This window comes from Dysidea avara, chromosome 7, assembly GCF_963678975.1.
Source record: "Dysidea avara chromosome 7, odDysAvar1.4, whole genome shotgun sequence".
In the NCBI taxonomy this organism is placed as follows: Eukaryota; Metazoa; Porifera; class Demospongiae; order Dictyoceratida; family Dysideidae; genus Dysidea; species Dysidea avara.
Window position 1 is genome coordinate 36,005,385 of NC_089278.1, and position 27,394 is coordinate 36,032,778.

Here is a 27,394-nt window from a genome sequence, read left to right on the forward strand (position 1 = left end):
AGCATCCAAATCTTGTGAAACTGAATCTCAAACTATTTGTCTCAGTTAAGTGACCACATTTTTATAGAATGGTAATGTATTTGTAAATGCATTCCTTCTATCTCTAATAAGTTTCTTTAGTAAAACCCAATATACAATGCTACCCAGGAGAAAGACCACACCTTTGCAAGCTGTTGCTCAGATTTTGTCCTAATCATAAATAATTGCTTGGTACATAATAAAGTCAATGTTTAGCTTGTTTTACTGCATTATTGATGATAAACGGAATTACAATCTTTGTAGATTTGCTAAAAAATGAGATGGTTAGGTCCAAATAATTTTTCACAGATGTATACAACTTGTACCAGTACCATGTACAGAATAGCCCCAATACAGCGACTATGAGTATTTTTTTTTAAAACTACAAAACCAGAGGATGACCTTATTTAGAGCCAGACCATTGAGACACGTCAATTTGCATCTACCACTAATGTGTTGATAATATAAAATTACACAATAGCAATTGATGTTAATACTCTTCAACCATGGGAGCATCTTGGTCGTAACATTCTCCTTCTTCCATTGGCTCGTCTTTGGACAATGGAAGATGTTCTTCATATTCGTCATCTTCATATGTGCCAGCATCGTCTTTGTTCTTGCTACTGCTACTGCGATGTTTGTCACTTCTCTTCTTGTCCTTGCTACGTTCCTTATCCTTATCTGTGTGATGGGAATATTGTTAGTACACTACACACAATACACATGATGATGAATTAGGACATATGCATAGATCTAGTGTAGTGTGTTTAAATAACTCTACCATGTACCTTTGTGTTTCTTCTCTTTGTCACGATCTTTTTTGTCTTTTTTCTCCTTCTTTTCCTTGCTCTTCTCTTTATCCTTTTCTTTAGATGAAGAGTCTTTCTCTTTAGCCTTTTCTTTATCCCTATCCCTGTCCTTATCTTTGTCCTTATCTTTGTCTTTCTCTCTGTCTCTATCTTTTTCCTTTTCTTTGTCTTTATCCTTTTCTTTTCTGTCCTTCTCACGTTCCTTGTCTTTGCTTGAGTCCTTTTCTCGGTCACGATCTCGACCTTTAGGGAAAAAGTTGTAAATTACTATCCCAAGAAAGCCTATACAGCAATGAGTCAGAATTGTGTTTAAGGAGCCATACAGAGGGTCAGGGTGGAGTCTCTCTCTGCATTCAAGTGGATGCATGGTATAGCTTGTACCTCTCTCATTATCTCTGTCCTTCTTGTCTCGGTCTCTCCTCTCACGGCTACGACTTCGCTCTCTCCGAGAGCTTCCTCGATCACGACTGTGGCTGCGGCGTCGCTCATGTGATCTGTCTCTCCGTCTTTCACGATCATGGTCACGATCTCTGTCTCTATTTCTGTCTTTGTCACGATCCCTACAGCCATAAAAACCACAAAAATAAAAGAGCAGCAAGTAACTTCTACCAGCTACCTGGAACTTTCTGCAGCAAAACATTGAGTTCACAATGGCAAAAAGCAATACAGATAAAAGAGCACAGAAAAAAGCTACTATATATGATTACCACACAAAACCCCCTATATTTATTACCTGTCATCTACACGACCGGAGTACTTGATATTCTCAGTAGGAGCTCCTCTTCTGCTGCCTCCAAGACCACCACCTAATGTGAAGGTAACACAACACGACAAATATTGTGTGATTTATACATGCATTGATGTAGTAGGCAAACAGTAGTAGTACAGCACATTTGGGGCCATTGGACCACTCTATGGACTTGTGATATCTATCACACATACTGTAACACATAATTGATCAACATTATAGACACATGAAATTTATTGTTTATGAAAAATCGCTCCTGAAATTTAACTTCAGTATTTCATGCCATATTCATCTTCAAACCTAACAAGTAGTTGCTCTGTATACGTTTGTGACCCAGAGCAGTCTTATTGCAGTTCCGTTTACAACCAATAACTTGTGTTATGAATAAGATAGCAATGTCATACCAACTTAAGGCTATAAGATAGACCATGTCACATATATGTAGTATATCGTGAAAGATCTAGTTCTTGCTGCAAACAAATCCAATGGTGATTTTTTTTTTCGTGGCTTGGCTTTCCACAAAAAACATAATTTGTGCAAAAAATTTATCTTGGAACAAATATCTCCTGACCTACATATGCCTAAAAAATCCAGCAAGGTATTTGGATGTGGCACACATGTATTATTGCAACTCCCTCCCTCAATTGATACATCTAACACTTACCAAGTCTACGAGGTTTCCATCCTTTGACGGTTCTGCCACGTTCCACGTCAACTACTACACGCCTGTCATTGATCTTCTTGCCATCAGCATATTTGTATGCAGCTGCACCAAAACAATAGCATATATTTACAGCTACACACACAAACAGATGAACATATAGTAGAACCTCACTATAATAGGAGCCCCACAAAACTGTAATTGTTAAATAAGTGTTGATTCTGTAATCTATAGGGTAACTCTGCCAGGGACACAAAATTCTTCAAATGAGGTTCTACTGTGCAAAGGTCCCTTACTAACGTAGAAAGAAAAATCAAAACCAGGGTGATATAAATTAAACAGCTCTACTGTGTACTCGACCAAACCTAGCTACATTTATTACTATATGATGGTTTAATGTGCAGTCTGTCTAGAACCTCAAAGTCAACCAGAAAACTGAAATGACAAATAATTCATTATTTATGCCCAGCTAACTTTGTATATTTTAAGAAAGCCTCGATAAATCATTGCCCAGTTAAAATACACCCTAAGCTTGCATTCTGCAAACAACTTGCTAACAATGCATAGTACTTTTGTGTGAGAACACATAAATAAAATAAATATACATGCTACAATTGATGTTATCCCAATTAGAGCACACTATAAAGAATTTTAACCTTACCAATGGCTTACCCCAGCAACAACAATTAAACTTTGGGTGAAACAAGTGTCTGGGCAGCATGGTTGAAGCTCCAAGGAGCTACGTAGTGCCTGGCCTCCTTGTGTAACTTACCAAGCCAACTTACCATGCAACAAACACACACAGATACACACACACCACAGTGACACATACCGTCTTACATATTACAAATGAAAACACACACGACTGCAACAAATTAAAGCATGAGATGGACACTATTATTAGGACAAAAAGACCTCCAAACATGGCCTAACTGTATGCATAAATAGTACTCCTAGCTTTTAAAAATATCTTTATTCGGAAATGTTCTAATTATAGCCCCTCAACCTACCAGCAACTTACACTACACCAATTCAGACTCTAAGCCAGCCAGTTTAATTGTACATGGCTGAAAAGGACCAAGAAAAACATTAGGTTAACTCAGCAACAAAAACAATACATACAACTAGCATGTCTATAACTGGAATATATAGCAAGTCTATGCTTATATACTAACCGCATTCAATTACACAATTCTATTTATTGCATACCAAGCAATAATCTTACCACGCATGTCTCGCTCATGTTCATATTCAATGAATGCATAGCCTCGGGGCTTGCTAGTTTCTGCATTAAATATCATACGAATCTAAAAAATACAAGGACAGTAGCACATGATCGTACATTATGCATGTCCTCCACCCACACATATCATACATTGATGTGGAAACTCACTCTTTTGATTGGACCATAAGATTCAAATTCTCGTCGGATTTTAGACTCTGGTGTGTCATAATTCTACAGAAACAAATCAAGCTGATTAATTTAGTGTTCAATAATGTGTGTGAGGTTGGAAGAGGTTTAAAGACAAGCTGTAGGGTAAATAAAAACTCAAAGGAATCTTATACGTAGCCACTATATAACCTCTATTATATGAAAGCCATAGAACTACATTATGAAGTGCAAATGGTTTCTTCTAAAAATTATGATCTCTTTGAAATAGTAACCTCTTCTAAATAGCAATTACAATCATCACATTATGCAGTAAATTGCATATGTCACTTACAATTCGACCAATGAACAGTGTTCTGAAGGGGTCATCAGAGACATTAGGATCGGAAGAAGGATCCCCTGTGAGTGAAAATGACTGCAAGTTAATTCAATGTCCAAAAAACCAGGTGCCCACTTAATACGTTCCCTTGCAAATAGGGAATTAACTCTAGCATGCAAAAATTAGGTAGACAGATAGGCACACATGTTGTTACGAAAACAGTTTCAACAAATCAGGTGCACGTGCCTAGTTTAGGAGGTTCATGCCCGGATCCACTTTGAGCAAGACATTCACAGCATCTTCAGAAACTCATTTTTCACCCATATTTCTAACCAAAAGTAACCTTTAAACTGCCTTTTGTAGAGCCACAACAGGCTTAGTTTCAGTGGCTCCATAGTTGGGTGGTAAGCTACACAGGGCCAGCATACAATGTTTAACAATAATTACTGGAGATACTATTATTGAGCTACAACTGGTGAAAATACTCTAAATATGTCACAAAGGTTATGCATATAAAGCGTGTGCACTAATTATTAGAATATTTACTAAACAAACATGCTGGTAGTAATACTGAAGTATTGTGTAGATATAACCTTTTATTGCTCCACACCCGGAGGTTAAGTTTAGTGATGCACTAGAAAGTATTCTTAGTTACACAGCTCAGCTCACTTGATATAGTTTATATCTAGCTACTGGTGCACTCACTATTAATCAAGCCGTGTCTACAAAGCTATGGATTACAACTATTCTAATAATTTAGTGTACGTGCTACCTTCATGATTTACTATACCACCTGTTGTATCTTGATAATGGTCTCTCTCCAGCATCACAAGAGCTAGATAATGCCTTGAATAGTGATAAAGGGCTGTTCCCAGCTCAGTCTACAAAACACACTAAACCTAGCTAATTAAAAATGGCCTGAAGCTAGTTGTGGACATCGCCCGACAAAAAAAAAAAAAAAACAATGCATAACACATGTACATCAGCAAATTACATATCCAATGGAACCTCTCCATAGCATTATTAGATAGGAGATCTGTGTGTAAGTACAGTGAAACATCTTTTGAACTCTCTAACTCAAGGACACAACAGGTGCAATAAGGACATGACATTGGTTGGTTCCAAACAGTTCTAATACAGCAAACATCTCTGAGAAATTGTTGGCCGTAAAATGCCTGCTATATATAGGAGAGCAGCTGAATTGTTTAGATTGCTATTAGAGAGGTTCCAGCATCATTTCTCACTTACAATCGGCTACTGCACTGTCCAACTTTTCTTTGTAACGTTCCTCGCGTTGTTTGCGCTATCAAAGAAAACAAACATAATACGTCTCATGTTAAAATCTACACATACACACCTTTCTCTCCTTGCGCTCTTCACGTGTTTCAATTTTCCTAGGTGGTGGTGTGTCTGCTGGGTCCTATACATGATCCAAAATAATAGAATACACTATAGCAGATTGCACGAACCTCAAACTCTTGCAGAAAGTCAGATACTCCAGTGTACGGCCAAGGTTTCTTTTCATGTGGTAATTTATCCAATGGCGCCAGATAAGGGATTGGTTCCCTTGGCGCAAATAACGCCAAAAGATTGGGCGGCAAAAACTGCGTCATCTTTCCTCTTCTACCCTCGTGTGCTCCCCTCACCGATTTGATACATAGGTCACAAAATTCAATTTAATAGTGTGCATTAATAAGAAGTTAATATGTTACTAACGAAGTGTACGAGATGAGCACGCTGTCATTTGTGGAACGAGTCGAGTTGGAATTTTCTGGCAACCATTTCTCCCATGCGTTATGTTTAGAAGATGTAGACAACGACGGGGTGAGTATTCTAATATATTCGTGCACATTTGGTTAGACTGCTGTATACCTCCACTATCTGTTTACAAACAAGTCATGGATTTTTTTTGTCACAATTTCCATCTAGTTCATTTAATTTTCTACCATATTGTAGCTCAATGAGTTAGCCATTGGTAACGTGGTAGGGACACTAGCAGTGTTTAAGAGTGTGGAGAGTAGCAAACCTTGGAAGAGTTGTACTGACTTGGGGAATGTGAGCATTATGTCTGTCTGTCTGTCTGTCTGTCTGTCACGTGTCTGTACTGTCAAGTTTGTTTTTGCGTACCATGTGTTGTACTCTAGCATCCTATTTTCTTGATGTACAGCTAACGTGTGTTGGAGCTGGAGATCTGTTCAATATATCTAAGGTATCTAATTAATTATGTAATGATTATCTGTGTTATGGGTTCTATCAACAGTTTGCATATGTTGAAACCCTTATACCTGAAAGCATCATGCATGCCCCTGATTACTGCATAATGTTCTCTTGTATTGCTGTTAGTACTGATTGATGAACAGTACACTTGAATACTTATAGCAAATTAAAGAAGTTTAGGGTTTCACCAATCAGTATCAATCAGCGTTCATCCTGACTGCAGTGGAACGCTACACAGAATTATTAATGTAGTTGTACCAGACCCTTTTTCCTGCCTCCACACAAAGAAAATAAAGTGGTATGGCTATACGAGACTGCAAGAAAATGTGGTAATTTGCATGGGAGGATCGAAGTGCTGAAGGGTACATGCTTTATTAGTCCTTAAAGTAGCAAGGATGTCCCTAAAGCAAAAGTAGTTTCAGGGATGGCCTATAAGTATTCAGTTAACAGACTGATAGTCTGCTGTTTTTGTGAGCGTAAATATTTTTGTGGAACTAATGTAAATCACGGAAGTGGTGAAACATTTGTTCTCTGAAAATTTGTGCCTATATGGTAAGTTAGATATCTTGACTTGATAGAAATCGAAACCATGATTAGGAGCTAAGGACTAAATTTGGTATTAAAACACTGTTGGTTTATATTGTAGCTAGACTTCACAATATTATTTACAAATATTATGAGCTCTTGATTGGAGGATACAAATATTTAAGAGAGTGTACCCACATCGTGTGTGTAATGAACATTTCCTCTAAACAGAATGTATTGATTGCCATCCCCTGTACCCACATCGTGTGTGTAATGAACATTTCCTCTAAACAGAATGTATTGATTGCCATCAGTGCTGAGGGTGACTGTTACATATTTGACTTCACCGATGTCTCAAAGGTCAATTTTTGTGTGTGTGTGCGTGTGTGTGTACGTGCATGCGTGTGAATGAGTGTGTGTGCATGCATGCGCGCACGTGTGTGTGTGAGTGATGTTCAATGTACATAGATATAGTATTGCTGTCATTCCTTACAGGAGGTTGGAACAATATTGCCACTATGTGTCAAGCAGATCACACCTAATGTAAAGGCCATGGAAATCGCTGACTTAGGTGTGTTTGTTGTACACGTATGCGAAACCATTCAGCCATAAATCACCATTGCACTATATTATATTAGAACCTGTCCATATTCTAGTCACTGTTAGTAGGTGGTTTTGTATACAGGTGACACATTTGGAAATGTGTATATATATATATATATATTATGTCCTTGGTCACGCATCATTGAACATTTTTATGATGTCAAAGAAAAATTCAGTCCAACACTTCAAAGTTGCACAAATTATATACACCTTCCAGAGCCCTTCCTTCAGTCACCCAAACTCTGTCTGTCCACCTCAACTAGCGAGCGCTGTATTATACATGCTCACATACATGTACAGTATCAAATGTATTTCAAAACATTGATCACTACCAATTCTGAGTACCATATTTGATTGTGCTATCACACATGTCCATACGTGTGTCATAGCAATATGATCAACCTCCTCTATAACAGTACTATGTGTGCCTTCAGAATATATTTAGCTGATCATTTTACTATAGGATGTTGTGGTCAGCATGACCTGTTCGTGGGCCTCACAGATAGGAATGTCAAATCTTACCGGTGGAAACAAGTATGTTTAACGTACTTACAGATAATCAACAGTCATTTTTTAAAATTTCTTACACACAAATATAATACTATGTATCATGTCACTCATGTGTATTGTGGATATTTCACTATTGAATCGTTTTTCAGCTGTGTGTACATTACCATATGCATATATACACACTGGGCCACGTCCTGGTTAAATTTGTATTACCGTATTTACTTGGTTAAATGCTGTGGCGTTTATGTACCTTAGTTCTTAAAAAAATTGATGCAGTAATTATTTGAATTTGAGTACCACTTGATGCTTGAAAACTATGTTGAAGCCATTCAAGTGTGGTTACTATTGAAGGTGCAGAGTTTAACCAAGTAACTGATGAATGAGAGGCTGACAAAGTCATACCAATTAGTTTTCTGTCAAAACTTCCCAGCATGGTAGATATAATTTGGTCCCTTGCTTTACTATGGTACACTGTACCCTCAGAAAGACAAAATGATTCCTTATTGCCTTTACGGTGTTACTAGAAAAGGCCAAACCAGTAAAATAAAAGTAATTTATAACATGGGAATAGAGATAGCTGAAAAAGTGAAGAAACGAGTCAAACAAGCCAGCATGTTAAACACACAGAGATCTCTATTTGGACTCAATGGATATGGTAGAAACTAAGGGAAAACAGTATGATATAGGGTTTCCAAATGAATGTATTGATATGAATACCGTATATCAACAAATATAGGCGAAACTAATATTTGGCGATTTGCTATAAAATTGCAGTTGGCGAAATTTTAATTTGGCGAAATGCTCTCACTGAAAAATTGGCGAATGGCGTAAGTATACGATGCTGTACTGACTCGCTTTAAAGAATATTCTGGTCCTGCTTCCAAAGACGCTGAATATCTGTGCTCCAATTTCTTTCGTGGCCACACCCACTTTCAGGATTATTTGCTGTCTGTAGGCATACTCGCCCATTTATCAATGGCTGCACACAAATTCATGTCTACTGCTGTCTGCAAGATTACGTGGAGCCACGCCCACTAATCGAGTACGAGTTCTAGTCTAGTCAGTAAGCCACACCCATTTGCAAGCGTGGAACCACCAGTTTCAGCAGTCGAAGCTTTCTCGAAAACCTACTTCAACAACCAAGGTTTGAAAATAATGATCCACCAGACACCACCAGACACCACCACACTCACCACTTTATCCAACCCAGTACACGGTCCAGTTATTATCAACATGCTTTTTTCCAAGAACAATCAAAGATTGGAACAGCTTGCCAGTATCTGTCATAGAATCAGAAAACATAGATACATTTACTAATTACTTATTGTCTATCTAATTGTTTGCTGTATATCTTATGTGTATGTGTGATTTCTTTGGGGTGTTGATCGCCCCCTGGACGCATCGGCAATTGCCATCTGCCCAGTAACAATAAAATAAAAAAATAAATAAATAATATTGACGAAATTTAAATTTGGCGGATTAGTGACGAATCGCCAATTCGCCAAATTTAGTTCACCGCCAATTTTAATTGATATACGGTACATCGGATACTTATTGACACACAATTATTAACACATTAGTTACCCTTGCAGAGACTATGTCAGATCAATGGCAAAGTGAACCTACAAGAAGCAAATTTGCTTAAAAGTGGGTGTTATCATTGTAATATGCATTTAAAATAGGTCATGGACATGAAGAAAGGTATAGGAAAGAAAGTTATGTAGTTTTTATCCCCAAAAAGTACTCACATTTTGCTCTAGCCCTGTGGGAAAAAAATAAGAATAATAAGATGAACAAAATGGCATATTTCAGTTATTTGAAAAAGTACTTTTACTGGTTCCTTTAGACTTCATATTTTCCAGTGGGCCTATGCTTCTTCCAAATTAACTTCTAGGTTTTCTTGGGGAGCTTCCTAAGGTGGATTTAGGTGTGTTCTATTAGGATTTTGGCAAAAAGCATAGGCGATCTCTAGCATGAACCACTACCGTGGTTCATGATAGACATAAATTGGTCCCTAAGTAGTACGTACGCCAAGATGACAACCAGCAACTGCTCACTTTGAATTATGGCTGACTTCTATTACATCATTGTGCTTCTCGTAGGAATGTACTGTATACATAGTTGTCTTCATGTTTCCATAGTTACATACATAGATTAATGATAGACATTGTTATGATGGTTTAGACATGTGATAGCTTATTACGTTTCAATACATTTCTCTGTGTCCATTTCCTGTAATGCTATACTCTGAAGGATGTCACCATATAAACAATGTTCTGTACTTGGTAGTGCTATGTAGTGAAACCTCTCAAGTACATGATCAGGCCACCTCATTTATAGGACAAGTGTATTGGATAATGTTAACGTTGCTATAAATAATGTTGAGAATTGAGTGGGTGGACTGAAATATTTCACAAATTTTCCTTCTAGGTTTTAGTTCTCATACTAATGGTGGGATTTTTGGCTACATGCATGTTGTATGCATCATGAAACCTCACGTGAGTTATACTTTTATTCATTTAATGCCATCAAGAGTAAAACTCCATTATATTTACTCATTTAATATATTTGGTAGTAAAAACACTGAGCAGTACAAAATCTTGCTTCAGAACAAGTTGACGTTGTGCTACTTCTTAAATACCAGCCATCTAGTTGTACTACTTATCAGTAAATGCTTCTTTTTTTTTAGCAATTGCTAATTGAGCAGTTTGGTTACTATTATGGAGCTCATACACACATGCAAAGGAGTGTCTCTTTGGCTTTCTTTAGCCAATACCCATGGCTTTAGTATGAACATTTTCACACCATTGTTTGCTCACATCAGTGTTTTGACAGACACACAGACTCACGATTCTCCCAAATCAATTCTAGGAAACCAGATGGGCACTCACTCACTCACTCACTCACTCACTCACTCACTCACTCACTCACTCACTCACTCACTCACTCACTCACTCACTCACTCACTCACTCACTCACTCACTCACTCACTCACTCACTCACTCACTCACTCACTCACTCACTCACTCACTCACTCATTCACCTGGTTTTAAAAGTCAAGAGGGTCATTATGTACCGTAAGGTAAGAAATTTTTGTGGGATACAGATTTTGAGGGCATCTTATCCACGAAAATTAAATATTTTGTAGCTCCTGTACAAGTTGTATGGAGATCGATGTCTAAACCACGAAAATTTGTTCCACAAAAATTACTGATTTTACCATCCACAAAAATGTAATACCACGAAAATTACTTGCCCTACAGTACTTGGTTAGTACTGTAGTGATGTTTTCCCTAGGAAAGCAGTAATTTGGCAAAGCAGTTCAGAAATAACAAATTTATTGGAGGGGGGGGGGGGGGGGGGGTGTTATGATAGCCAGCTAGTTTATAAGATTTCCTTATCCATGTGTGTATGAACCTGAAATTAGGAAAGTTTTGTTTAATAATGAGGGCTGTCAGTATTCACTGGACTGGACTACTGGACTGACAGATTTTTTTTTGTTTGTTTTTGCACGTTCTGTGATTGTATTTACTGAGTCTTGTTAGTTAAGAGCCCTTGGGGAAGCTGCAGTCCACTGAAAATGAGCAGTGGAATATGTGAAAGTGTCTCATAGTCAATCAGAAATTCACTACAGCTTGTTATACCACTATACAGCACTTACTCCTTACCCTGGTGTAGTGACAGTGATAGCTAATCAGTGATGACACTTCTTCAAGATATCCCTAGAGTGCTAGCTTCATCGAGTAGCAATCTGTAATCTCACGAATTCTATTTCAGCATGGAGACTTACCAATTAGAGGTTTTTCAGTGATGGCACTAAATAACATGCTACTGCACACCAAGACTATCTCACTTCTCAAGCTTGCTGTAAGGATACAGTATCTTGAAGAATATCATCAACTCGTAAGTTGATTGCTAGCTAACTATGGCAGTCATATTAATTCCCTGCAGCATTATACATCAGGGTAAGGAGTAAGTGCTGTCAGTATAATTGCACAACAAACAGTACATATAGCAAACATGATTATTATGACAGTTTTCACATATTCCAGTGCTTGTACTCAGTAGGTTCCCTAAGGGCCCTTAACTAGCGAGACTCAGTAAATCCAATCATAGAATGTGTAAAAACCCAATATGTCAATCCAGTCCACTGAATAGTGAAGCCCATAATGAAGTGATCTTTACTTGAAATGTACTCAGCTCCTCAGCTATGTATGTTTGGGACCTACTTGACATGGTCGCTACAAAGAGGTGGTCTTACAGAATTTTATGGTCATGAAGTACACCTTAGCTATGTTTGGGACCAACTTGACATAGTTAGGAATGTCCTTATAAGTTAAGAGTTCTACACAATAAAATACGTATTTTTGTAGATTCTCTGTGTAGAATGTATTCACTCTGATAAGTAATAAAGGAACAGCTGATAAATTTTAGACCACCCAAAGTAGACATGCAGATAAGAGCTTGGGAAACATGGCAGTACCTATCTATGTAGTATGTGAGCATTCATCAAGTTCCACTAAGACTTTTTCGAATACCATACTTTCTGAAGTCATGTACCGTGTGTTTATTTTTAGCAAGCATCCTATTTTTAGCTGCAGATGCCTGTGGGCCAGTAGGCTCCCGTTGCCATGTGGATTTGTTTATACTCATAAAAATCTCCAGGCTTCTCATAAGTGAAGGTAACTAATAACAAGTGATTGTGAGTTACAATGGTATCAGATGTTATGGAAGTAACACTGTCGTTAAAGCTGGTTGTATGACTTGTTATTTTGCGAACTTAATATACTGTATGTACTGTACAGTGACCTCAGGTTTAATAGTATGGTAATAATTGTATGTATGTGTGTGTGTGGTTTTACGGATAGGCTTTTGAGAAATATTTTTCCTTTTGAGTTGAATTTCCTACTGTGAAAGTGGAGGACTTGGATATCGATTGTTTAGACATAAAAGCCAGCGTAAAGAGATTATTTGTGAGAACGAATAGAATGATACTTTGCTTAGTGATTGCATAATAAAGTGACCATATCAAAAAATATTCTTAAACATACCACTATCGTAAACCAGTTGAAGCTGTACAGTGGAGTGTTGCTGTACACAATGTAGCACTATGTTACCATAGCACCCATCTCAAATGTATACACACATTCCACAACTGTAATCTGATCTGTTAATAGCCTGTTAGATGCTTCCCACATCCTGTGTTTATACACATTTAAGGCAATGTTTTATATTTAGTAACTCATCAAATGAATAAAGTGAAACCTTTTTAGTTTACAAAGTGTCTTACACTTTGAAAGGGTTTCTAGGGAAAGTATTATTACATAGGGATTTTCCCATTATGTTTATGTGCAGGCGACTGGAGATCCAGTGACTGATGGTCCTTTGGAGGGAAGCCTTGTGTTGCAGCAGTCTTTTCACTTTGTAGGGCAAGTAAGTGAGATATTCAATACTTTGTGTAAAGATGTAATACATTTGTAATGCTATGTTTAGTAGCAAACATTCAAGTGATGGGTAGCAGTGATGCTGTCTGTATGCAAATATGAAGCATCAGCTTTATAGCGGTGACTGTAGCAGGCTTCACTATACTGTATTGTCCTGACCAGCCAACTTGAAAATCCTGTCATTTGTGTTCAATTTTAACCTGCCCTTTGCTAAGTAAACTCACTACTGTGAAAAGTACATATTTGCTGTGTTGATATCATGTAGGTTGGTTCGCTGTCAGTAGGGTACACTTCTGGAGGGGACAAGAGGCTACTAATCTCACAACCAGGTGGAACCTATATCCCTGTGTGTGCTGACGGGTCCAGCAGCAAGTATGTGTATGCATGTGTGATTGTATGTGTAATTGTGTATGATGAAAGTGTCATTTCATGAATAAGACTATAGTGACCATGTCAAGTAGGTCCCAAATGTAGCTAAGGTATGCTACCACTTGATAATAGCCATATTATTAGAATGCTCTTACATAATATTATAATGCAGTTATGCATGATTATACACATATATGTACGCAAGTATATATAGTAGCCAATGGCCCTGAAGCTATTAATGTAGTATTGTGTTATTATATGTGGCTAGTAACAGGATGTGCCACCTTGTGTGTATTGGGACTCACCCTGTACCACACAAATAATATCAAAGAAGACTTTAGTTGTTAAGTATTGGTTGTGAATAGGACACTTCTATGGAGCCACGATAGTGTCATACATACACAGGTCTAGTGGACTTTATCCACCATGATGTCACAAGCACAAGATGGTCACGTTATTTTTGAGCAAGTAATGTACAGGTACCTATGGAGAAATTGTTTTGATTGATTATATTTCAGCCAGGGAAGGAGAGATATCGAGCTCTACCCAACAGTTATGGCTATAAGACAACACAATAAACAATTTGTATAGCATGCTGGAAAAGTTTTGAGATAACATCGTTTTCTGTTACGTTTTACCCATACTAACTTGTTGGCTATCTTGCTTCACGAGTGAAATATGATCGATCAAAACAATTTCTCCATAGGTGCCTGTACATTAGTCCTCCAAATAATGCCATCTTGTGTTCGTGATGTTACTGTGGATAAAGTCCATATGTCTGGTATTGATCCTGTGAGTATGACATGTGTATTACCTGTTTAAGTCTTGCTGGCTCCATAGGTTATCAGAAATGGTATAAACATTCCAAGGTTAATGTTAGTAATTGCATAGTATAAATTACATATGGCTTCTAATGTTTTATTTTTGTTGCTATGCAAGTCATTTAATTAGTTAGTAAATTTCTTTTGAGGTTCTTCCCTACTTAGTTTTGATAATTGAAAAGTACTGTATATTGTGGTTTTATCAGTTAAACTGAAAGTAGTTTGTATAAGAGAACTGTTATAGTTTCAGCTGGTGTTTCAACCAAAGTTATTTTAGAGGGAAATATCCAACTAGAAGTGAATCTAAATATATTTCACTTTGATTTTCCCCAATACCCATAATGCTCATTTATCACATTTGATCAATGCAATGGCATACATACTGAATGTAAGTATAGTAATTCATTGCAGTGTCTTGTTGTGAGTGCTTTTTAGTATGTTCATGTTGAACTGATCCCTGAGAAAAACTTAAGAGAGTTAACTTTACTAACTGAATAGGATAATAAGCAGTAACAGTGTGAAGTTGTGAAGACCAGACATGTGTGATTTGGCTTAAGAAAATGTCCATACTAAACTGTGTGCTTTAATGGCTTCCCTATAGGATGCATGTGATGAAAAACCTGATCTCTTATACAAAATGTCGGATATTTGAATGTATAGATTTTGAAATGTTTTTAGCAATTGCAAATGAGCTATCTTGTGGAATTCCATCCACAAATGTTATTTTGAGGAATCAATTCAAAATGAACATACTGTGCTATAGGGAGCATGAGACATTTTAGCATGGAGTTACATCGAACTCTGTTGCATTCAAAATAAAAATAATCATGACTTAGTGGTGATCTGATTTCTCCACAGTCTGCTGATGCACCAACACCGCCAAGGCAGGTGCACTTGCTTTGTATAAAATTTAAGCATTCATGACTTGACTGTAATGAAGTTCCATTGTAAGCTTGCACAATGCTTAAGTAGTGTACAGTAGGGCATGCATAGCTTTTGTGTTAAAGAAGACAGTTATATGGGGAGCCAATACTACAATGCTGAAGATCGGAAGTCTGAAATTTTCTCTGCAATTCTACCCAAACTTTTGACTTTTGGCTAGTCAAAGGAATTATTGTACATTCAAACACCCTTAGAATTCAGTTTCCCTGAAGGTTGTTATGTTTAATTGAGTTTTTAGTTTCGCCATGATGTCCTTGTTAGCCATTGTTTGGTTTTCTTGTGGCCAAAGACTAGAAAGTCATTTTTACCAAACCTACTTTCACTTTTCGTATGCTAACAAAGTTAGCTCAACATGTTTATCACCCCATGCATGTACTGTGTGGGTTTCTTGTGCCGTAAGGGTAAATGTTTTCAATAGTTTAAAGTGAAAATTAAATCTGAGGGTGCACTGAAAAGTTAAGCAAAATGTTTTCAAGGTTAAACGCCATGATAGCGGTCTTGTTATACAGTAGTACAAGAACCGACAATGCCTTCTGACTTTCAACCAGATTTCAATAGGCACGTAGTTGTGTATAGGTGTTAAGATAACATGCCAGTTGAAATAGTATGTACGTGTATGATGCATGCTTGTGTACAGTAGCTTTTATGTGAAATCAGATGATAGTTATGGTACTGTATTGATCCATTACCAACATCTGTGTTAGGTAAAATTAGTGAATGGTATATGTCATCTCACCCAGTGCTTATAAAGTGATAGTCAGAGATTTTGAGTATGCAAACTTTTTAAATGTCATTTATCAGATTTATTGTTGTATGCCTAATACTACCACATCATGTTTTGTTGCCTGTTAGACAGGGAAATCCTGCTTGTTGTTACCGGTCACATTGTTTCCTCATTTGTAATTTTCACACGCATATTTTGTGTTTCAGTTCGGATAGGTTGATACAACTCATGACCGTTGGTAATCCAATGAGAAGCCAACCAGAAGCTCCGACGGAAGTTGTAGCCGGAATAAGTGATGGTAGTGATTCTCCAGCCAGTACTGTAGCAACTGCTTCTCTTGGTATGTATGTATTGTGTTTGTTTGTATGTATGCATGTGCATGTGTGTGTATGTGGTATAGATGTGTTTTTATTTGTGTGTGCGGTTGTTTGTAGTGTGAGTGTGTGCGTGCATGTGTGTGTCCATGAAAAATTGAAAATAGAAGAAGCAGCAGCCCACTCACCTGGGTACTGGTGTTAAATTGCTAATGCTAATTGTTCATGGCTCACATAGTGGGTAAAGTTCAAATGGGACTTCACCTTCATCTGTAAGACATGATACAGCCTCTTGTAGGAGTGCTATCCCACCCCCTCCCCTCCAGGGGGATTTGCTTTTAGCTCAGGTGGCCTAGCATTTTGCTGATGGGTTTGACTGTGTGCCTAGCAGTTGCAGACTTTGTTTAAATATTGCATGTAATTTGTGTCCACTTTGTTATTTTACCTATCCACATATGGGTTCATTTGCTATGACACCTTGCCCAATTTCACGTGCTACATGCTGCAGTACACCTGGCTGTATGTATGTAGTACCCATATAACATTTGCTCAGCAAGGAGAATGTTGCCAAATGCAGAAGGAAGAGTTAACCTTTAGTGCTCATGCAACTCAAGTCTCAAATTTCTACATTTTTAAAAAAACTTTTACAGTCTTTATTGCATACATCAACGCATTCTTTCCATTCAATGCACTAGGGAAAATAGGACACTGGACTGGACTGGTGGACTGGACTACTGGACTCACGTTTTTTTTTCTTTCTTAGGACATATTTGAGCAACTGGTTGTGTAGCTATTGCTACACCGAATGTAGATGAACGTACTGCCTATTCATCTTAGGATTGCGTGCTATTTTCTCTGTTAGCATAATCTCTATTGTAAGACTACCACTTGTCTAATCATTCTATTCTATTCTGTGAATGCTATCCCACTAGGGAGGGACCTGTGAGAAGGCTTAAAGCCTGTGAATACAGGGATCATGAAGTACAAACCATACAATACATGTGTATGTAGTGTCATACCCTGTAGTAACCATTGACTACTAAATACATGTTACAGTCATCAAGTCAGCTAAATTAAGTGGTGATAGTTAACTGCCTTGCTATTCCATAGCTGAAACATACAGTAGCTGCAGCTAGGTAATGTTGACAAGTATGGCATTATGAGATCACACCTTTCTTTTGTATGCGTGTGGGTTTCTTTATGTGTAGTTTAACTACATGAGACTAGCATACTTATGACCAGTTGCCCAAATATTTGGTAAAGAAAGGGAAATACCCTGAATCCAGTCCACTAGTCCAGTCCAGTGATTGCATACAGCCGGAAAATAGCTGCATATGTTTAGTAGTCAGTGTAGCAAGAATTGTGTATGCCAATGATATCATGCTGTACAATATTAGAATGAGCGTAGTGCAGACACAGACGTACTTCATAGGTTGAGCTCTATAATACAAGTAGAATGAAAAATTAGGAATTTTAAGCTGGATTAGGGATCAAAGAACGAAAAAGCAGGGAAACAAGGGAACAGCTGAAAAGTTGTGAAACAAGTGAGGTTGCCTATACCTGCAGATAAACTAGTGGACATCTAATCCCTACTCTTTAGTCTATAGCCATGACTAAATTAGGGATTAGATGTCCACTAGTTTATCTGCAGGTATAGGCAACCTCCCTTGTTTCACAACTTTTCAGCTGTTCCCTTGTTTCTCTGCTTTTTCGTTCTTTGATCCCTAATCCAGCTTAAAATTCCTAATTTTTCCTTCTACTTGTTTGTTAACTTTTTAAATAACACAATTATGACTACTGAATCCACATGTACCACATTAAAAGAAAGAATGGCGCCAAGCATTCCGTAAAATGATTTTGTGTCTGAATGTGCACCCCAATAATCAATTACACATTGAAAAGTGAGGTGGCCATTACGCTTTGTTTGTAGCTACGTATGTTCCGCGCATTACACAGCGTTACAAATGAAGAACAGTACAAGAAACTTCTCTGCAATGAATCCAGTCGTTACGGAAAATGTAGGCGAAAAGCATGACACAGCCAGAGGGAAGCCTTATCGCGCTATATATCTCAAATCGACACCTTGTGTTGTCAGCGAAAAGGACTGGAACACAAGGAGGGCAAAGATAAGTCCATGATATGTGCATTGTGCATACTGCAGTTGGCGGAAAGGCATGTCTTGGGACGAAGCGACATCGAACAGTGAAAAAATCAAGGTCGTAGCCTTATCCATTGTCAAGTTATGCTTGGCTGAAGGCATCAGTTAGTTAGTTAATCAGAATAAAATTCTGTTAAATTTAAAATTCCGTAGAAACTTGTTGGAAGGGTTTGGGGTCACTTTAAAGGCATTTTTAGGTTGGCTATGCCTAACCAATACTGCCAAGCTGTTGTGAAGGAAATTTGAGGCTGGTTTTAAGGTGATATTTTTGGGCAAGAAAGCCCAAAACTGCATGATCCCTAATATGCAGTACTACTGTACTGTATGATTATTCATTAAGTGCTTTGTGAATAAGTTCATATATGCCATTTTTGGCTTATGACTTCCAGGTTTCTAACCTTGTATAGCATCCTACAGGAACGAGGGAATTTCCACCTGAGTTAATATAGTATGTTAGAGGGAAGTGATACTATAATAGTTGACTTATAATACTTGCTGTGTCAATTCAATGTGTGTAGACTTTTCCACAGCATGGGTGCCTTGCTGTTTTGCCTTTTTGTGTTAGGTGGTCTTCAGCCTTGATGTGTTTCCATATTTGGCACTAAACGACGACTTTGGTAGTAGATAGAAGATGCTATACTTTACTGGTTGTTGTGCAGTGACACTTGGTACACATAATACAGCATATAGCATTACCTATTATGGACCTGTACTTGATTGAAACCTCACTTACATACAGTACTTCTGTAAAATTGTAGTAGTATGTATGAGTGTGTTTGGTATGAGTACTAATAGAGTAGATGTGCATGTGTGTTGTGTGTAGTGTGTGTGTAGTGTGTGTGTAGTGTGTGTAGTGTGTGTGTGTTGTGTGTGTGTGTGTGTGTGTGTGTGTGTGTGTGTGTGTGTGTGTAGTGTGTGTTGTGTGTGTGTGTGTGTTGTGTGTGTGTGTGTGAGTGTGTGTGTAGTGTGTGTGTGTGTGTAGTGTGTGTGTGTAGTGTGTGTGTGTAGTGTGTGTGTGTAGTGTGTGTGTGTAGTGTGTGTAGTGTGTGTGTGTGTAGTGTGTGTGTGTAGTGTGTGTGTGTGTGTGTAGTGTTTGTGTGTGTGTGTGTAGTGAGTGTGTGTGTGTTGTGTGTAGTGTGTGTGTTGTGTGTAGTGTGTGTGTTGTGTGTAGTGTGTGTGTGTGTGTGTGTGTGTGTGTGTGTGTGTAGTGTGTGTGTGTAGTGTGTGTGTGTAGTGTGTGTGTGTAGTGTGTGTGTGTGTGTAGTGTGTGTGTAGTGTGTGTGTGTGTGTGTAGTGTGTGTGTGTAGTGTGTGTGTAGTGTGTAGTGTGTGTGTAGTGTGCATGCATGTGTGTGTGTGTGTGTGGTGTGTGTGTGTGTGTAGTGTGCATGTGTGTGTGTGTGTGTGTGTGTGTGTGTGTGTGTGTGTGTGAGTGTGTAACTCACACACACACACTACACACTACACACTACACACACACACACACACACACACACACACACACACACACATGCATGCACACTACACACACATACTACACACACACTACACACACACACACACATGCACACACACACATGCATGCACACTACACACACACACTACACACTACACACACACACACACACACACACACACACACACTACACACACACACTACACACACACACTACACACACACACACACACACACACACACACACACACACACACACTACAGACACACACACACACACACTACACTACACACACACAACACACACACACACTACACACACACACACACACACTACACACACACACACACACACACACTACACACACACACTACACACACACACACTACACACACACACTACACACACACACACACACACACTACACACACACACACACACACACATGCATGCACACTACACACACATACTACACACACACTACACACACACTACACACACACACACACATGCACACACACACATGCATGCACACTACACACACACACTACACACTACACACACACACACACACACACACACACACACTACACACACACACTACACACACACACACCACACACACACACACACACACACACACACACACACACACACACTACAGACACACACACACACACACACTACACTACACACACACAACACACACACACACTACACACACACACACACACACACACTACACACACACACACACACTACACACACACACTACACACACACACACACACACACTACACACACACACACTACACACACACACACACACACACTACACACACACACACACACACACACACAGAGACACACACACACACACACAGACACACACAGAGACACACACACAGACACACACACACACACACTACAGACACAGACACGCACACACACACACACACGCACACACAGCCACACACACGCACACACACTAAACAGCAAAGCTTACACGGTAGAGCTTTTGGCTAGTGTGCTAGCACGGTCGCACTTACCCAGTGAACCAGCACTGAGATACTCTCTGCCTAGGTGCTTTGAGTCAGCACAGACTAATCCTCTTGTGGGCAGGACTAATAATCCATAGGAGGCTCTACTGTATCCCACAGTGAATATAAGAGTACCCTATGTCCCACCTGAACCCTCACCTCTTATGTGAAACACAGACCATTTGCTTTACCACATTGTTGTTGCTATAGATACTGTCAGGTTCCTGAAGGACGATCAAAAGCAGTGGGAACTCTGCTTGGAACATTCCTTCTTTACAATTGGAAAACTGAAAATTCTGGTACAAAATGTTTTCACAATGCATGCATTTGTTTTCATATACATGCAAGGTGGACTACCCCACTAGGTTTGGGCATACCTATAAATAGATATCAAATACAGATATGGGAGCCAGCTAGGTTACAGATATAGATCATCAATATAATATACACCACTTCTCCTACCTGTAATATTTGAATTTATGGGTATGTAATTTCCGTACTTGAAATTGCTTCACCTACCACCAATAAATCTCTTAGATTTTGTTGAAGAGAAAATTGAGAGATTCTGGTATAACAGTGTCACTATTCCTTGAATAGTGTTACCAAATTAAATTAACTAAAACTATAGAAGCCTTTCCACTGTTTTTATTACTGCTGGACCTCTCTTAGATGGCTCTCCAAATTAAGAACATAACAGAAAACCTTCACAAAGGCTTTGTTTCAACAGATCTGTCTCTCTGGCTCCATACATTTTTACCTCTAGATGGGAAAAGTTTGTGGTCCAAAAGAGTCTGTTACAGGGTATGAAGAGGTCCCATACCTTTTTGTTGAGATTTACTCGTGCATATTTTTAATGCCCTTCAGGCTAATGGTAGTGACAGCATAGTTGTGTGCTCCTGGGATGGTCTGACATATGTTATCGACCACAACAAGTCATTTGTCCGCTTCCAGTTTGAAGAAAATGTCTGTGCATTTCATGCTGGTAAGTGAAGCCCTGTAGCATTAAAGAGATTTATAATCTGTTTTTTACATGCTATGGTTACTTTTGCTTTTAGGTCAATATGGTATTGGAACTAACAGATCTTGTCTTGTTTATACGACTTTTTCAAATCGAATTCTTGTCTACTACAATATCCAACTGAAGAGCATGTCTCCTTCCAACCTGCTAATAGCAATGTCTAAAGAGGTAAGGAGTCTGTGTGCCTCGAATTACTCCGACCAGTTCCTTGTGTTGATATGGCACGTGATATCTCAAGTGCTTCTATGTTCTTATTTGTTACTATCTGTTTGCATGTCAGACCTGAAGTAGTATAATTATATCCTTCTTCCTGTCAGGATGTACCTCATGACATTAAGGAGAGATTAAGCAAACTAGATGGTACGTATGTGTGTATGCATGTAAACACTTTGTCATACATAGTTATGTTTCTACAATATTTTGGTTTTACCTTCGCAATGGCAGAATCTTATATCTCATGAGAATCAGACAAGAACATTCCTGTAGATGTAATACACGTACAGTATGTGGACGGGCCTTTGAAACTAAGCAAGTGTATGGCATGTAACATTTTCAAGTTTTAATGACAATAACTTTCATGCCATTCTACATGCAATTTTCCAGAATGTGTTACAGTTCTGAGATATGACCTGTTATGCAGTGGGGTGTGTAGTATACAGGCCCTGATGTTGTGCACATTTGTACATTACACATGTGTTGTACTGTGTAGCTGTCGAGAAAAGGAAGCTGTTGAGCCAGTGTCTGTATGGCCCTAGCAGTTGATCAGAACTGACTGGCAATTAAAAACTTCCTGTACCACATTGCTGTATTATTTCATTTCACTTCACTACAAAATTTTTAATCAATAAATAATGTCATCACTTACAAAATGCTAAAAGTGTTTACAGCGATTCAATAGTAATGTATTTGTGGACATACACACACAGGGACATACATATGCTAACTATACAAAAAACAAGACTGCATGTATTGATGTAAAAACAATATAAATGATTTTGTGCCCTGTACATTACTCATTGTGACAGAATTGTGTATTTACAATTAAAAAGTACCAATAAATAAGATAAATAAATAGCTGTTTTAAAACTAAGTGTTGCATGCCATAGAGATCATGTATACATTGTCAATTTCGGTTTAGTTTCATTTAGTCGTTGAGGATGGTGTCATCAGCAACCATCATGTCGTGTGCATTTGGAGGAGGAATGTTTGATTCTGGTATGTGGTTGATCTTGAAGGAAGGGTCAACCTTCTGCAGCTTCTCCCACCAGTGGGAATGGTATTTAAATTGATAATGCAGTCTCTTTTCAAACTTGTCCAGGATGTCTTTGTCATAGTAGTAGCGAATAGCTCGAGACATTTTGTCGTAGTTCATTTTTGGTTTTCGGCGGTAGTCACCCCAAAATCTGGCAAGTGCTTCTGAATCGACAACTCTGAAGATGCCCTTTTCTCGGTCGATCCATTTCAGTATAGGCTGGAAATCATTGCTTAGTAGTACTGCCAGCAAGAACTCCCACAAGTGCAAACCTGCAAATAACAAATTATATGCTGAATGACAATAATACTGTGAGTGTGTTGTGTGTGTAGTGTAAGTGTTGTATGTGTGTAGTGTGTGTAGTATGTGTAGTATGTTGCGTATAGTGTGTGTTGAGTGTGCATGATACACACCTTGGTGTAACCTGCTGAATGCTTCAGTCTTCTCTTGCTCATCTCTCATTTCCCTACTGAGCCCTATACAACAACAAGATGCTGTGAATTGTGTACCACATCTGGTACTATAGTACACACCTGAAGAGCTTGGCATGGCGTGGTCATATGTAAAATTGCCAACTAAAGACAAAGTATGCTGTTGGTGATGGCTGCTGGTAATACTTGGGCTGCTGGGAACTGAGTGTGAGTGAACCACTATATAGAGGAAACCAGGAAGTCACATGAAATATTTTACCATATATAGCATATTTTAAATATATACGCACTATCTAAAAGTAAACTAATAGGGTATTCCCATTACTCATTGCTTACTTGAGTGTTGTGTGGTTATTCCTAACATGCCACTGACTTGACTTGCAGGGATCATTTTAGTTCGTCGCTGTGTAGAGAATTGCAAGCTTAATACTAAAGTTATACCACAACTATGTTCTGCTTACAGTGGTGTTGGCTGGCTCACGAGGTGGATAGGGACGTGCATGCTTTTTCTTTGGTAGACTCGTACTACGCTTTTTGCCATTGGGTTGTCTTTGTAGTGAACGTGATATATGTTGTTGTTGCTGCTGCTGCTGCTGCTGCTGATGCTGCTGCTGCTGCTGATGCTGCTGCTGCTGCTGCTGCTGATGCTGTTGTGAGTACATTGGCAACATGGCAGTCTCTCTGCTATTGGCTGATAGCGAAGCAGGAAGAGATTGATAAGCCACGGTATTGTCTCCTATTGTGATGTTTGACTCAGAAAATGTTCTGCGATGATATTTATCAGGCTGCTGACCCATGACAAGAGTTGTGGAGGTATTGTAATAAACTTGATTACTGTTAAATGGTTCAAACTGCATCACAAGGTCATCAATCTCTGTGCTGCTGTCATTGCCAGGCCAAGAGTTTATTCGTTCAGCCTGCTGTTTTTTTTGTGGTGTTCTCAGATTAGCTGGTATTTTAAACACAGGTGTGGTGTCTTCAACACTGGCTGCACCTAAATAGTCTTTCCACTGCATTTCACCATCATCATTTGTTGAACTGTGTTGTGTGGTGGTATGGTGAGTGAAAGAGTTCGAGACATTCTGTGAAGCACACCCAACATCCAGATCCAGCAAGCCGTCAGTGAAATTGATTAGAGGCATTGGCTGTTCTTGAGGGATGTAGTAGCCTTCATTAAGAACATGACTATAGTTTTGCTTATGTGTGATGGATCCATTGGACACATTCCCACTGCTGTTGTAATGGTAGATGGGATTTGAGCCTGTTGGAATGAGGAAAGAAACTTAATAAATATTTTATTTTGATGAACTTGTTAGTCTTCTTATAACTTATGCTCTAACACTACTTACCATTGCTGTGGCTGAATGTTCCATCTGGTATGACATCTGTTTTTGTGTGGTTGAAAAAAGTACATTTAACATAATACCACAAACACCTTTCATCACGTACCATTTAGAAATAAGCTATTCTTTATTGAGTCAGGTGTGAATATGAGATCATGAGCAGGTTGAATCAAGTTCTGTGTTGATCCGGCTGTAATAGATGGTAGTCCACATCTAACAACTTGTATAAATAATGTGGCTACATTATATGCTGGGATAAACCCGCTGTGGTTTGTATACAACAACCATGTAAATATTTTTAAACAAATATGGAAAAGTCTATTTATGTAAATTTTATGTTTGCTGATGTATTGGCAACTTTTTTTGTAGCTTGCAGAAAAGTAAATCTAAAAGCTTAAATTAGTCCATTTTAGATACTAGTTATAATGCTGGGATGGTTCTACAGCCTTACCTGTTGAACTAGACTGCATATAATTGTTGATGCCCTGCATACTGTCAACTGCCAGAGGTGGTAAGGGCATATCATCTTGTAGGCAAGAGAATCTTCTGTTCTCCTGTATAATATATCACATTTAAATATCATGTTTAAATACATTGCAGCAATGAAAATATTAACTAATCTGCATGAGAAGAAAATTAGAAAATTAATGATATTTAACATATTTCCACAATTGTAATAAATTATATGCTAAGTTAGAGAAAAACACTATCCGCTATTCTTATCTAATTCTAATGTCTACTTTGTATTGGTATTGAAGGAGACAAAAGTTACTCACCAGCTGCATTCTCTGCACACGTTTAGCGATGTCAATATCAACTGGGTGAGATATACTAGGTTCCTCCAGTTCCATTTCCAGTGATGGTACTATGCAATCAAAGTCTGCATTATGCAGGTTCATGGTCGAATAAAGCCTTTCTGGCATTGCTTCTCGTGCACACACACAATAAGTGATGCTTTTATTGGTCTACGTGTACCTCCTTGCACGTGTTGTTCGTTATCAATACTTCTCTCGTATGTATGTCAACGGTTATATATTGCTTTTCCAAAATACTGAAATGAAGAGGATGCTTTTGCACAGTTTATAGCACACACTGCATACACACACACTAAATTGAGCTTAGCTCAAATCTGCCTCTTATTTATACTAGTGTAGAGGAAATGATGTAATGCAATGTGTCAAGCACATGTAAACAGTTCCAATAAGCATTCCTATGGTCCAGTATAGAATAACTGGTCTTTGCACTTCACCACAAAGGGTTCTATATATTGCATTACCTCTATATGCTCACTATAGACTAGAGTTGTGGCCATAACTGGGGATGGCTGTGTTCAACTTGTGATGTTAAATGTTACTAAATTTGGTAATTTCCCCTCTTGTGTATTAGTTGAGTGTGTGACCATATTCAGTTATTTTGTGTTTAAGGAATAAGTGTGGGCTTTGTGATATAGTAAATGTGTCATTGCTTAGATTATCAGTTGTCAGTTTTAACTTGCATATATACAATTGACAGAGCCTCTACTTATGTGTTAAAGACATGTTAGTTTATTAATGCAACAATGTTTACAAACATTCCAACCAAAAGGATACCCAGGTGGTTTTCAGTTGTTATACCCAATTTGTTTAATTATGTATTTCGAAAGGATTAAATTAATAATACCACCCTGGAGATTAGATCATGGAAGTACAATTACATATGGAAATGAGTGGGAAAAGGGGAAATGTACTGGTATCATGTCTGGAGTTCCATTACTCAAGCTGTTACAGATATCTGGTCTTTGTGCAGTAAATTTTATTCTTGACATTATGCATAGAAGGTGCATGTATGGCAGTCCATTACACTGAGCACATTCATCAAATCCATTCACGCTCTGATATCTAGTTCACAAACTAATCCATTGTCCAACCTTAAATGCCTCTTTCCTCATTGTTGGCTTATTTTAAGTTTGAATAGCAAATGGCTTCCATCCTGTCAAGATCATGAACACACTGGAGTGGCATATAAACAATGACACATTTTGATGTCCTGACCAGACAGAGGGGTACTATAGAGTATTGGAAGCTTTCTTCCCTTAGTAACTTGTGGTCTTTCAATAATGGGTGAAGGTATTTGTGTTGGATGTGTGAGAACAGCTAATAGTAGTGTGTTGGTTTATATAGTTTCTGACTTAACAAATGACATCATCATACTTGGAAATAACTACTAGCATACCATGGATGTGTTTTCCTAGAATTGTCAAAAGTGTAATTTCCTAGAACTCTCAAAAATAGTGGGGTTCAGTA

The 27,394-nt window shown here is 38.3% G+C and overlaps 3 protein-coding genes across 3 annotated transcripts; 1 reads left to right on the forward strand and 2 right to left on the reverse strand.

Annotated features, from left to right (window-relative positions):
• Positions 1 to 449: 449 nt before the first annotated feature.
• On the reverse strand, positions 450 to 5,629 carry LOC136259662 (U1 small nuclear ribonucleoprotein 70 kDa-like). Its single transcript, XM_066053158.1, has 11 exons — positions 5,415 to 5,629; positions 5,303 to 5,365; positions 5,194 to 5,248; positions 3,961 to 4,025; positions 3,630 to 3,692; positions 3,462 to 3,543; positions 2,240 to 2,341; positions 1,561 to 1,633; positions 1,209 to 1,387; positions 807 to 1,070; positions 450 to 699 (listed from the first exon to the last, which is right to left on the reverse strand). Exons 1-11 carry the CDS (start codon positions 5,556 to 5,558, stop codon positions 509 to 511), a joined length of 1,281 nt encoding a protein of 426 aa, XP_065909230.1. The 5' UTR covers positions 5,559 to 5,629; the 3' UTR covers positions 450 to 508.
• Positions 5,586 to 22,955, forward strand: LOC136259663 (KICSTOR complex protein ITFG2-like). Its single transcript, XM_066053159.1, has 14 exons — positions 5,586 to 5,769; positions 5,902 to 6,000; positions 6,113 to 6,154; positions 6,982 to 7,047; positions 7,183 to 7,258; positions 7,754 to 7,824; positions 13,156 to 13,233; positions 13,510 to 13,616; positions 16,307 to 16,440; positions 21,279 to 21,367; positions 21,933 to 22,050; positions 22,124 to 22,254; positions 22,404 to 22,446; positions 22,796 to 22,955. The coding sequence occupies exons 1-14, from the start codon at positions 5,674 to 5,676 to the stop codon at positions 22,846 to 22,848; spliced, it is 1,203 nt and encodes a 400-aa protein (XP_065909231.1). The 5' UTR covers positions 5,586 to 5,673; the 3' UTR covers positions 22,849 to 22,955.
• On the reverse strand, positions 22,909 to 26,243 carry LOC136259661 (uncharacterized). The gene is made up of 9 exons (XM_066053157.1): positions 25,889 to 26,243; positions 25,564 to 25,666; positions 25,219 to 25,302; positions 25,119 to 25,154; positions 24,231 to 25,030; positions 24,106 to 24,172; positions 23,872 to 23,988; positions 23,752 to 23,814; positions 22,909 to 23,610 (listed from the first exon to the last, which is right to left on the reverse strand). Exons 1-9 carry the CDS (start codon positions 26,033 to 26,035, stop codon positions 23,231 to 23,233), a joined length of 1,797 nt encoding a protein of 598 aa, XP_065909229.1. The 5' UTR covers positions 26,036 to 26,243; the 3' UTR covers positions 22,909 to 23,230.
• Positions 26,244 to 27,394: the final 1,151 nt, after the last annotated feature.

What these genes read in the sequence shown, in the direction of transcription:
- LOC136259662 (XM_066053158.1), bottom strand. Translation starts at nt 5,558, where the DNA reads ATGACGCAGTTTTTGCCGCCCAATCTTTTGGCGTTATTTGCGCCAAGG. An exon ending in CTTATGGTCCAATCAAAAGA is followed by an intron (nt 3,544 to 3,629) that starts GTGAGTTTCCAC and finishes TGTATTTTTTAG; the next exon opens with ATTCGTATGATATTTAATGC. An exon ending in ACATGAGCGAGACATGCGTG is followed by an intron (nt 2,342 to 3,461) that starts GTAAGATTATTG and finishes GTTTTGGTGCAG; the next exon opens with CTGCATACAAATATGCTGAT.
- LOC136259663 (XM_066053159.1), top strand. Translation starts at nt 5,674, where the DNA reads ATGAGCACGCTGTCATTTGTGGAACGAGTCGAGTTGGAATTTTCTGGC. An exon ending in AATCTTACCGGTGGAAACAA is followed by an intron (nt 7,825 to 13,155) that starts GTATGTTTAACG and finishes GTTTATGTGCAG; the next exon opens with GCGACTGGAGATCCAGTGAC. An exon ending in TAATAGCAATGTCTAAAGAG is followed by an intron (nt 22,255 to 22,403) that starts GTAAGGAGTCTG and finishes TCTTCCTGTCAG; the next exon opens with GATGTACCTCATGACATTAA.
- LOC136259661 (XM_066053157.1), bottom strand. Translation starts at nt 26,035, where the DNA reads ATGCCAGAAAGGCTTTATTCGACCATGAACCTGCATAATGCAGACTTT. An exon ending in GTGAGCCAGCCAACACCACT is followed by an intron (nt 24,173 to 24,230) that starts GTAAGCAGAACA and finishes TTCTCTACACAG; the next exon opens with CGACGAACTAAAATGATCCC. An exon ending in AATAACCACACAACACTCAA is followed by an intron (nt 23,989 to 24,105) that starts GTAAGCAATGAG and finishes TCCTCTATATAG; the next exon opens with TGGTTCACTCACACTCAGTT.